Source organism: Cetorhinus maximus, chromosome 24, assembly GCF_964194155.1.
Source record: "Cetorhinus maximus chromosome 24, sCetMax3.hap1.1, whole genome shotgun sequence".
NCBI lineage: Eukaryota > Metazoa > Chordata > Chondrichthyes > Lamniformes > Cetorhinidae > Cetorhinus > Cetorhinus maximus.
Genome location: NC_135902.1, coordinates 14,684,979 through 14,697,172, shown reverse-complemented (window position 1 = coordinate 14,697,172; position 12,194 = coordinate 14,684,979). Strand labels below are relative to the sequence as shown.

The window sequence follows — 12,194 nt, the reverse complement described above, 5'->3', positions numbered from 1 at the left end:
TTGAAGGGTCATTCGGACTTGAAACGTTAACTGTGTTCCTCTCCGCAGATGCTGCCAGACCTGCTGAGTTTTTCCAGATTTAAGTTAGGGCTATTTCCTCCTCCCCAACTATTATCAAGAAGGAATCTTTTTTAAAATAAAAGAGATCTTCAAGGTTATGGCAAGAGAAATAGACTAGTAAAAATAATGGTGTCTGTGAGAAGGTGACAAGAGAGGAAAACTATTTATTATACAGGCACAGAAACAGGCCATTTGGCCCAATCAGTCCATGTCGGAATTTACGCTCCACTCAAGCCTCCTCCCATTTTTCCTCATCAAAATCCATCATTGTAACCATCTATTCCCTTGTCCCTCATATGTTTGTCTTGCCTCCCCTTGAATGTATCTATACTATCGGCTTAAACTACTCCATGGTAACGAGTTCCATATTCTTAACACTCTTTGCATAAAGAAGCTTCTTTGGAATTTCCTATTGGATTTCTTGGCGACTATTCTATATTGATGTCCTCTAGTTATGCTCTCCCCCACAAGTGGACACATTCCCTCTAATCTACCCCATCAAAGCCTTTCATAATTTTAAGGACCCCTAAGTGGTCACGCCTCAAGTCTTTATAGAAGAGTCAAAATTAAAAGAAAATGTTTCTTTGCACAGGATAGTTAGAAGGTACAATTCACTGCTATAAACCCTTGTCGAAGCACAGTTCAGAAAATTAAGAATTAGTTGCTTGAAAACTAGGGGTATTACAGGAGATTGGCATTAGACTAGGTGGCTCAAGTGGATAAACTGCTGGCACTGACTCAAAGGCCCATCCAATCTTCTCCTGCATTGTACATTCTATAATTCATTACTTATAATGTAAACTAAGCTTGCAGCATAAACAAAGGCCTGACAGTTGGAAGATAACACTCAAGCCCTCCATTTTGAAAACCAAAATCCAGGCAGTTTGTAGCCTTGATGACATTGGTAGCAAAGACCACAGCTCATCCGCTGTTACCATCCCCATCTTTGAGCTTTATTGAGCACTAAGTAATAACCCATATGTAGAATACCTTTCAGTCTTTATTCATGGTATTTCTCATCTGGAAGGTCACCTGGTCCAAATTACAGCACCCCCTCAACCCCGAGGTTAGAATGTTTGATGGGGAAGAAAAGAAGTGCATGACGAGAAAGAAACTTGATGTCCTTTCAACTGCTCTGTGCTATGTTTAATCTCATTCTAGAGTTCTGTGGGTTCATTAAAGAATGGGCTCTGGCCTCAACATAGCTGCATGCAGTGTTATGATTCTATGCAATGGGGACGAAAGCAAGCAATGATCTGAAATTAGGAGCTTCACATGAATGTTCAAAGTTTCACATTTACATTGCACTTACATTTTAATTTGTGTCTCTTTTAGTTCTGCTTCTACCCCATTAATCAAATTATTAAAATCTCTAGAACCTTCCTAGTCTACAGGCTCAAGCTCTGAACATTGCTAAAAAGGTGAAAAATAACATTTCCACAATATGCATTTGGCTTTGCAAATCTTATAATGTGAAGCAATTAATTGGCTTGGTGATCTCCTGCAGAGTTTTTCACAAGGGAGCCTTGGGTTCAAAATTGTTATATTGTTTCATTGCCAACTTTACATATCTTTTAAAAGGTCCTTAATACAATGCTGTTATTTGTTGTGGGGACATTAGAGATAAACTACCGTTACATGTCTCGGAAATTTCCCTAGATTAGCTGCAGGGCTCCTCCCATGTTAGCTCAATAGCTGCTCTAGTCTCTCAAATTTGGGAAAGAAATGATGATTTTTATTTCTATGCTTAAAAATACCAAAAACACACAAACAAAATTTGGAGTGTGCAGTAAAACTTTTATGCAAAAATAGATCGTTAATCTCAGTATTGGATAGTAAATTGAATAGGACAGAATTCATTCATAAATGTTAGAAGACAGGAAAGTGCCAATATTTCCAGGGGTCTAAATTTGTATGACAAATTTGCCCAACAACAATTCTAATTCCCTGTCTGCACAAAAGAACCTCACCGAAACCACATTCTTGGTATGGAACAATGTTGATTTGTCAATCTACATACGAGAAAGCAGAAGATATACAAGTCAAACAGTTCTTCAAGGGAGCCAAGACTATATAAGGGTACCAGATCCTGCATCCAGAAGCTTGGGACCAGACATGTTCCAAAAAAGAGGATTTTCCAGATTTTGGGTCCTGGGGGCAGGGGGAAAATAGGCCGGACCTAAAGAGCAGGGCATCAGCGTGCTGCGACCTGGATATATAGTACCCCATCCACCACCAATGCTAAAAGAATTAACAAGGTACTAACTGCATCACTGACAGAGAGATTGTGGTTTTGTTTCTTGTGCACCTTTCAGTTAAATGTACAATCTGCAAGAATATGTTCGAATGTTCTGAGGGAAAGAAATGTTAGTACCCTTCCACCACCAATGGTAAAAGTGCTACTAATGGGAGGTGGGAATAATCACTTTTGGGGGCATCAATGGAATCCTGTAAACCTTGTTAATAAAAGATATGATGGACAGCAATGCCTGATCTGGTATTCCGGATGCCGGGTAAGGGGTCCTGTACCTATAGTTTAATCCATAATGTCATGCACTGAAAACTCAGTTGGCAGATACCTATAATCAAATTTTATTTTTATTCTTTGATGGGATGCAGGCGTTGCCCATCCCTAATTGCTCTTGAACTGAGTGGCTTGCTTGGCCATTTCAGAAAGCAGTTTTGATTATCTGGAGTCACATGTAGGCCAGATCAGGTAGATGGCAGATTTCCTTCCCTAAAGGACATGAGTGAACCAGATGGGTTTTTATGACAATCGATGACAGTTTTATGGTCGACATTACTGACACTAGCTTTTAATGCCAGATCTTTTTTATTAATTGAATTGAAATTCTAAGTGCTGCCATGATGGGATTTGAACCCGTATCCTGGGTCTGGGTCTCTGGATTACTAGTCCAGTGACATTACCATTACGCCACTGTAATTTTACCACAGAAAAATTCATCATCAGCTTGGCATAGCAAGGGCCGTGTGAAACTCGAAGGAAACTTGTATGGGTTGGCAATTTAGTAAATGCAAAACTCAGAATGTACAAGTTGGTCAAAACTGAATGATTCAGAGGAAGGATTTAATTGCAGTGTCTGTGTTATTGGATTTCTGCACCTATTGGCATTCTCAGCTATTGAAACAGCTGGGGGCAACAGCTCCTATCCAGTTACAGGCAATCGTCGACTTTACAACATTGGAGTTATGATGATGCACTTGCGACATTTATAAATTGACACCCTGTTTTGACTTTCCGACGTCGGTTTCGACTTTATGACACCACGCCAGCGAACAAGTTCAAACATTCATGTGTGCTTTGACGTTGTGCGCCGCCCATCTGTCTCAAGATGCTCAGTTGCTGTCCCGATGCCATTATAGATTTCTATATGTATTTTTAGCTTGCGATTTTTTTAATGTCAACATGATTGCTATTTACAACATAAGTACATTAAGTTTGCTGTATTACTTGTCTATGATTGAGTACAAAATTCGGGGTTATTTTGGTAAAACTAGGGTATTGGGCCTTGGCTCAGGAACCAATCCCCCATTTAGAACACTGTTCTTATGGGAAAATCAGTTCTGAATTACGATGTTTCAACTTAAGACGCGGTTTTCAGGAATCAATTGTGTCGTAAGTCCAAGGACTGCCTGTACACAAAACTTAGCAGGTTAGCCCTCAAAACAGTAGCACAGTACTACTCAGAACACTTGGAGATTGATAGTTCACAAAAATCCAGACACTGCAAATGCTGAAACACTCCTAGAGAAACAGATTCAGAAAATTTGGGGCTTTACACAATTAGAAAATAATTTTTCTAAGTGAGTCCGATTAATAATTATAAATTTGACTAGAAAAAAGTACAATGCAACTGAGTAAATTCAAATACAGAATCATTTATATAGAATTGAAAAACTTGGTGAGAGTTAAAAATATTTGGGTTGGGGAATCCACATCTGCAATTATATCAGCACTCTCCCAAAACAAATTATGGGCACCAATTTACACATGTTTGAAGTCTTTTTTTATTCGCTCATGAGATATGGGTGTCACTGGCTAAGCCAGCCAGCATTTATTGCCCATCCCTAATTGTCCTTGTTCAGAGGGCATTTAAGAGTCAACCACATTGCTGTGGGTCTGGAGTCACATGTAGGCCAGACCAGGTAAAGACAGCAGATTTCCTTTCCTAAAGGACAGATGGTTTTTACGACAATGGTTTCGTGGTGATTAGACTTTTCATTCCAGATTTTTATTGGATTCAAATTTCACCACCTGCCATGGTAGGATTCAAACCCGGGTCCCTAGAACATTACCCTGGAATACTCATCCAGTGACAATACCACTGTGCCACCAACTCCCCTTTTTAAGCATGTATTTGCCACAATGTCATACCGACTCAGTTGTTACTTATCTCACACTCTCACATGTTTGTGGGTTTGACTTTATACTAGAGACGAGTTCACAATCCAAGCCAACACACCAATGGAGTTGCCGGAGTGCTGTCCTTCAGGCAAGGATCCCACCTACATACATACATACAGATCTAGATGCATAAAGAATCCATGGCATAATTTGGGGGGTGGTGGCACAGTGGTATTGTCACTGGACTGGTAATTCAGAGACCCAGGGTAATGCTCTGGGGACCCGGATCCCACCAAGCAGATGGTGGAATTTGAATTCAATAAATATCTGGAATTAAAAGTCTAATGAAACCACCGTTGTCATAAAAACCCATCATGTATGTAGGTGGGATCCTTGCCTGAAGGACAGCACTCCGGCAACTCCATTGGTGTGTTGGCTTGGATTGTGAACTCATCTCTAGTATAAAGTCAAACCCACTACCATCTGTGAGTGTGAGATAAATAACAACTTAGTCTGTATGACATTGTAGCAAATGTATGCTTAAAAAGGGGAGTTGGTGGCACAGTAGTATGGTCACAGGACGAGTATTCCAGGGTAATGTTCTGGGGACCCGGGTTTGAATCCTACCGTGGCAGGTGGTGAAATCTGAATCCAATAAAAATCTGGAATGAAAAGTCTAATCACCACGAAACCATTGTTGTAAAAACCCATCTGGTTCACTAATGTCCTTTAGGGAAGGAAATCTGCTGTCTTTACCTGGTCTGGCCTACATGTGACTCCAGACCCACAGCAATGTGGCTGACTCTTAAATGCCCTCTGAACAAGGGCAATTAGGGATGGGCAATGAAAAAAATCCCTTTCCCTCTTGAGTCTTGACCAAAACTCCACATTCAATCAACATCAGGATAAAAAAAAGTCAACAGCTTGCTGCTCTTGTAGGATGCAGAATGGTTGCAATGTTCATCTCCAAAATAAGCCACTGCACTTCAAAGATATCCATGGTATAAAGCACTTTGGCGAATTTCAACATAAGGGCCTATGTATATTACAGGCAACAGCAGCCAATTTGTTTCTTTTTCTTAAATGTTTAAAAAATTGCAACAGCCTGAACCACACATGTCCAAAAGTTGAACAGAACAAGTTACCAGGATTTAACAAACAATGGCAAATGACAAAGTTCAATTCAGTAGTGGGATCCAAGTATCCTCTGGCACCATCTCCTCATCAAGAGAGAACTGGAAGATTACGGCTAGTAACTCTGCAATTTCCACCCTTACTGCCCTCAGTATCCTCAGATGCTTGCCATTTGGCCTTGCTGGTTTATCAAGTTATCAGCCTAATACCTCCAAGTATTAATTTTTAGCCACTCCAGTATCTCAAGATCCTCATCTTTCACTATGACTTTGACCCACATCTTTTTCCTTGATAAAAGAAAAACATAAGACACAAAGTACTCATTTAGTACCTCAGCCATGCCATCTGCCTCCCTGCATAGATCCTCTTTTGGGTCCCTAATTGGCTCTCCTCTTGTTTTTACTACTTATATGCCTATAGAAGATTTTTGGATTCCATTCTGTTATCTGTCAGTCTCTTTTCATACTCTCCCTTTGCTCCTCTATTTCATCTTTAGCATTCCGCTCTGAACTTTCTATATTCAGCCTGGTTATCACTTGTATCATCAAACTGACATCTACCATACACACCCTGTTTCTGCTACATCTTACTCCCAATCTCTTTTTCATCATCCAGGAAGCTCTGGCATTGAACTGATGATGATTCAAGTCATCAACATGAAATGTTAACTCTAATTTCAGATTTCCAGCACCCACAGTAATTTGCTTTTCCGCCAAAATCATTTCCTCTTTAAAGGCCGTTCATTGGCTGGCAAAGCTGTAACAGAACAATCTTTGATTCCAGGTATAAAGATACACATCATATCAGCCATGATCTAACTGAATGAGGGGAGGTGAAACCAGCTGGAGGGACTGAATGAGGGGAGGCGAAACAGACTGGAAGGGGACAGAACATCGAGCCATAGAAAAGTTACGGCACAGAAAGAGGCCATTCAGCCCATTGTGTCTGCGCCAGCCGAAAAATAAAAAATAAAAAAACTAGCTGCCCATTCTAATCCCACCTTAAAGTACCCAGTCTGTAGCTTTGCAGCTTACAGCATTTTAGGTGCAGATCCAGATACCTTTTAAATGAGCTGAGGGTTTCTGCCTCCCACCAAATCAGCCACCGAATTTCAAACACCCACCAATTTAACCTCTGAGTGAACAGGTTTTTCCTCATGTTCCATTTAATCCTTCTACCAATCACCTTACATCTATGCCACCTTGTAACTGACCTCTCGGGTAGGGTAACACAGCATCCCTTTCTACTCTATCTAGGCCCCTCAATCTTGTACACCTCAATCAGGTCACCCCTCAGCCTTCTCAGTTGCAAGGAAAACAACTCCAGCCTATCTAATCTTTCCTCATAGCTGCAATTTTCAAGCCCTGGCAATATTCTTGTAAATCTCAACTGTACTTTCTCCAGAGCTATAATGCCCTCAGTAATGTGGCGATCAGAATTTTGTACACAAAATTCCAGCCATGGACTAATCAGCATTTTATACAGTTCCATCATTGCATCTCTGCTTTTGTATTCTATACCTCATCCAATAAAGGAAAGCATTCCATATGCTTTCTTCACCAGCTGATCCACCTGTCCTGCTATCTTTAGGGGCCTGTGGACATGCACTCCAAGGTCTCACTTCCCTCACCCTTCCCAACATCCTCCCATTTATTGAATATTTCCTAGTTTTGTTTGCCCTCCCCACACTTCTCTGGGTTGAATTCCATCTGCCACTTTTCTGCTCACTCAAAACAAACCATTGATATAATTCTGGAGAGAACAGCTATCCTTTCCACTATCAACTACATGGGCACTTTTTGTGTCATCTGCAAATTTCCCAACATGTCACCCACATTTAAGTCCGAATCATTAATATATACAACAAACAGCAAGGGACCAAACACTGAGCCCTGTGGAACGCCACTGGAAACTGTTATCCATTTGCAAAAACATCCAACCATTACCCCGTTGTTTCCTGTCGCTGAGCCATTTTTGGATCCAACTTGCCACATTCCCTTGTACCCCATGGGCTTTTACTTTCTGACTAGTCTGCTATGTGGTACCTTGTCAAATGCCTTACTAAAATCCATGTAGGCAACATCCACTACACTACCCTCATTAACCCTCCTTGTTACTTCCTCAAGAAATTTGATTAAATTAGTAAGGCACCACTTTCCTCTAACAAAACCATGTTGACTATCCCTGATTAATCCATTTCTTTCTGGGTGACATGGTTATCCTGTCTCTCAGAATTGATTCTAATAGTTTGCCCATCACCGAAGTCAGACTGACCGGCCTATAATTATTTGGCCTATCCTTCACACCATTTTTAAATAATGGTATGTTTGCAGACCTTCAATCCTCTGGATATCTTGCCTATATCTAGTGAGGATTAGAAAATGATCCTCAGAGCATCCGCTATTTCCTCCCTGGCTTCCTTTAACAACCTGAGATACAATCCATCTGGCCATGGTGATTTATCCATCTCCAAGGATGTCAGTCCCTCCAGCACATCCTCTCTCACCATGTTTATAGTACCTAATATTTCACACTCCTCCTCTTTGACTAGAATATCTGCATCATCTCTCTCCCTAGTGAAGACAGAGGCAAAGTACTCATTGAGAACCTTGCCCACATCTTCAGCATCAGCGCACAAGTTACCATGTACACATCTGATAGGCCCTACCCATTCCTTAGTTATTCGCTTGTTCTCAATGTACTGGTAAAACGACTTGGGTTTTTTTGATTTTACTTGCCAATATTTTTTCATATCTGCTCTTTGCTTTCCTAATTACCTTTTTTACTTCACTTTGTACTTTCTATACTCTTCTAGGCTTTTTAAAGTATTAAGTTTTTTGTGAGTGTGATAAGCTTTCTTTTATTTCTTTATCTTACCTTGCATACTTCTAGATAAGCAGGGGGCTCTAGATTTGGCAGTACTGTCTTTTTTCTTTGTGGGGACATGTCTGAGCTGTGCCTGTAGAACCTCGCTTTTGAATGCCTTCCATTGACCTGTCACTGACCTCCCTTGAAATAGCTGTAACCAGTCCACTTTCGCCAGAACACCTCATCTTCATAAAATTGGTCTTTCCCCAATTTAGAACTTTTACTCCTGTTCTATCTTTATCCTTTTCCATAATCATTCTAAATCTAACTGTATTATGGTCACCCACTGCTACTTCATTCACTTGCCCAGCTTCATTCCCGAAAACTAAATCTAGAATTGCACTCCCTCTCGTTGGGCTTATTACATGCTGGCTAAAAAAGTTCTCCTGAATGCAATTCAAGAATTTTGTGCCCTCTGTGCCCACTACATTGTTCGTATTCCAATTGATATTAGGGTAGTTGAAGTCCCCAACTATTATTGCCCTATTGTTTTTGCCCACATACTTGCTCTTCTATCTCCCTCTCACTATGTGGGGGTCTATAGTGCACTCCTAGTAGAGTGGCTGTCACCTTTTTATTTCTGAGCTCAACCCATATAGCCTCATTTAATGATTCATCCCTCCTCACAGCTGTAATTGATTCTTTAACCATTAATACTACACCCCACCCTTTTTTTAGCCCCCTTTCTATCTGACCTGAAAACTCTACATCCAGGGATGTTAAGCTGCAATTTTTGCCCCTCTTTCAGCCAAGTTTCCATTATAGCAATGATATCATGCTGCCACGAATCTATCTGCGCCCTCGGCATTGTTGACTTTACTCCTTGCATTTAAAGAAATACATGTTAACATTGCCAAATTCCTGTGCTATAAACCCTTTAACCTTTGTTTCTTCCATCTTTCAGAGTCACTCACTAATTTTCAGTCTCCCCCTCCCTGCTTCTGAACTCATCCTATCTGAATCTGGCCTCTGGCCTCCGGCTCCCCTCCCCCCTGCCAATCTAGTTTAAACCCTCTCCTGCAATTTTAAGGTCTGAATGGAAGGGGGCAGGCTGGAAGGGCTGAATGGCCTCACTCCTCTGATCAAAGCCACTCGCGCCGGTCCAACACCGGCACTGAGCGTGCGCAGTGCCCCCCTCCACTCCCCTCCCCCCCTCTCTCCAGCCTCGCTCGATGACTGGGCCACGAGTTTTAATTAAACTCCTGTAAATACGTCTCGAACCGTCTCCGGGCCGCGGTTGGAACCGGATATTTTTTTTTTAAAAAAAACAAACGCACGGAAGCCTGTTCCTGCAGGCCCACTCACCTTGCCGGTTCTCATGCAACTGTTTTTCGAATTCGTCAAAATCTGACATTTGTGTCGGTGTAATCTTAACGTTTTTTTTTTAAAAAAAAAGAGGAAATAAAACAAAAAAAAAACCCAGAGGTCTTTTATTAATTTTCTGATTGTGCCTTCATCCACCGTTTAACAAGCCGGCGGGGGCCCCCCGGCTCGATTCCCTCACACACACAATGGCCGCTTCACCAAGCGGCTCCCAGATTGCGCTCGCCTCACCCCTAGCTTGGCTTCTGACGGACAGCCCGCCTGGCCAATCCTTGCCCGCGCCAGGCCCGAGCGCCTCCCAGTTGCCCAATGGCTGCGGCGCGAAGGCGGGGACCTTGGCAGCCGCTGTTGAGCTGCGGCCGCACGGTGCACGCGGAGGGACAAACGTCCTGTCAACCTGCAACGAAAAGGATGTCTCACACCAAATTTAAACCCATATCCCCTCACATCATCCAGTCGCACACGTGTGTATATATATATATATATATATTAAAATACTCCAAGTTACACCTAGTAAGGTGCAAAGTTTTAAAATTTATTTTTTCCAGATTTACAGCATTTTGCATTTGCATAATTCACTTGTTCTCTCCTAAGGCAGTCCCTCAGGATTGAGGATGAATTGCTGCCATTGAGATTCAATGGGTTCTGAGATGGCTGATAAGTCCACCACATGATCTACCAACTCTGCCAGGGGCAGGACAGAAGGTGCTTGGAGGGTCGGGCAGATGAGGGGTTTGGAGGTTTGTGCTCTGATGCCTCAACTTTGCCTCTGTGTAGTCCCACCGAAGTTCAGTGCCTTCCCAAGTAAATCTCCATTTTGGTCCGTCACAAGTCAGGGACTCCTATGAGTCGGTAGGGTGTTTCCTCTCTTCAGGGATGCTTTGAAGACATCCCTAAATCATTCCACCGCCCTGGGAGTGCTGTGACTGACTTCCAAGTAGAACAGTTGCTTCATAACTAAATGGACAACCTTTAATGTCTTAAAATCTTGTTTCCAATCTCCCATTGGATTAGGCTTGTAAAAGAGACAATGCAAGAAACAATTTAAAAATACTATTAAAGACAAAAAGGGAGTTTCATGTATATGTAATTTTTCTGAATTTTCATGTTTCAATCTTTTTAGGGTGGCCAATTTTAAATTCTTCTGAAGTCAATATAAATAAAAATCAGGAGACATGTAATCATTTTATACTGTTTCACAAGGTCAAGATCGACTCCCTCATATATTGTGGCTGAATTAAAGTGAACTACTGTCCATATAATTCTGGGTAAAAATACTCCATGTTTCTTACAATGGGCAATAATGAAAATTGTTGAAAAGGGAGACATATTGCTGAGCCCTTTTATCTTGCATTCATCAGGACAAATGCAAGAATGCCAAATTTCAAATGATCACAACAATTTACGCTACAGGAGAAAAGGATGCTGATTGGTTGGCAAGTTGACTCTGATTGAGCAAAACATCACCATTAAGAAAGCAGTGGGAAACTATCGGCTCCACAAGCTCACGGGTAATTCATAAAAGGGATAAGGCTTGAACATATTCCTTTTATTTGCAGAATGCGTATTGCTTCTAGCAAATGTAAATGAGCCACATTACAAGCTCAACTGATTATCTTAAATTGGTTGTTAGTGTAGCTATCAGTGCACTCAGGATAGTACAGCAAGTGCTGCCCAATATCAGAATCCCAGCTAACAGTTGATATTTTGTTTTGGATTTTGCAAGTGTGGGCTGGTTGAGTACAGTCTGTACTCCTTCTATTACGAACAACTGGAGGAACATGCTCAAAAATAGCTGGAAAAACTCAGAAGGTCTGACAGTATCTGCGGAGAGGATACAGTTAATGTTTCGAGTCTGTATGACTCTTCATCAGAACGAAGGAAATATAGAAATGTGGTGAAATATAAGCTGGTTGAGGGGGGTGGGACAGATAGAGCTGGATAGAGGGCCAGTGATAGGTGGAGGCAAAGAAGAGATTGCCAAAGATGTCATAGACAAAAGGACAAAGGGGTGTTGACAGTGGTGATATTATCCAAGGAATGTGCTAATGGTGACATTAAGGGTAGAAAGCAGGACTAGCAAGGTACAGATAGCCCTAGTGGGGGTGAGGTGGGGGGAAAGGGATCGAAATGGGCTAAAAGGTGGAGATAAAATGATAGATCGAAATAAATTTAAAAATAGGTAGGAAAAGAAAAATATATTTGTAAAAGAAATTATAAATTATTGGAAAAAGGGGGATTGGAAAGGGGGTGGGGATGGAGGAGAGAGTTCACGATCTGATGTTGTTGAACTCAATATTAAGTCCGGAAGGCTGTAGAGTGCCTAGTCGGAAGATGAGGTGCTGTTCCTCCAGTTTGCGTTGAGCTTCACTAGAACATTGCAGCAGGCCAAGGACGGACATGTGGGCATGAGAGCAGGGTGGTGTGTTGAAATGGCAAGCGA

The 12,194-nt window shown here is 41.6% G+C and overlaps 1 protein-coding gene across 5 annotated transcripts in view; it reads right to left on the bottom strand.

Annotated features, from left to right (window-relative positions):
* The window catches only part of LOC144699656 (splicing factor U2AF 65 kDa subunit-like), a 48,656-nt gene extending 38,671 nt beyond the window's left edge, over positions 1 to 9,985 (bottom strand). For 2 of the 5 annotated variants that reach the window (XM_078570770.1, XM_078570772.1), the window contains exon 1: positions 9,734 to 9,985. In XM_078570770.1, the coding sequence (XP_078426896.1) occupies positions 9,734 to 9,782 (49 nt within the window). In that variant the 5' untranslated portion in view covers positions 9,783 to 9,985. The remainder of the gene's footprint in view (positions 1 to 9,733) is intronic. The other 3 variants (XM_078570769.1, XM_078570771.1, XM_078570773.1) reach the window with 2 other exon arrangements.
* Positions 9,986 to 12,194: the final 2,209 nt, after the last annotated feature.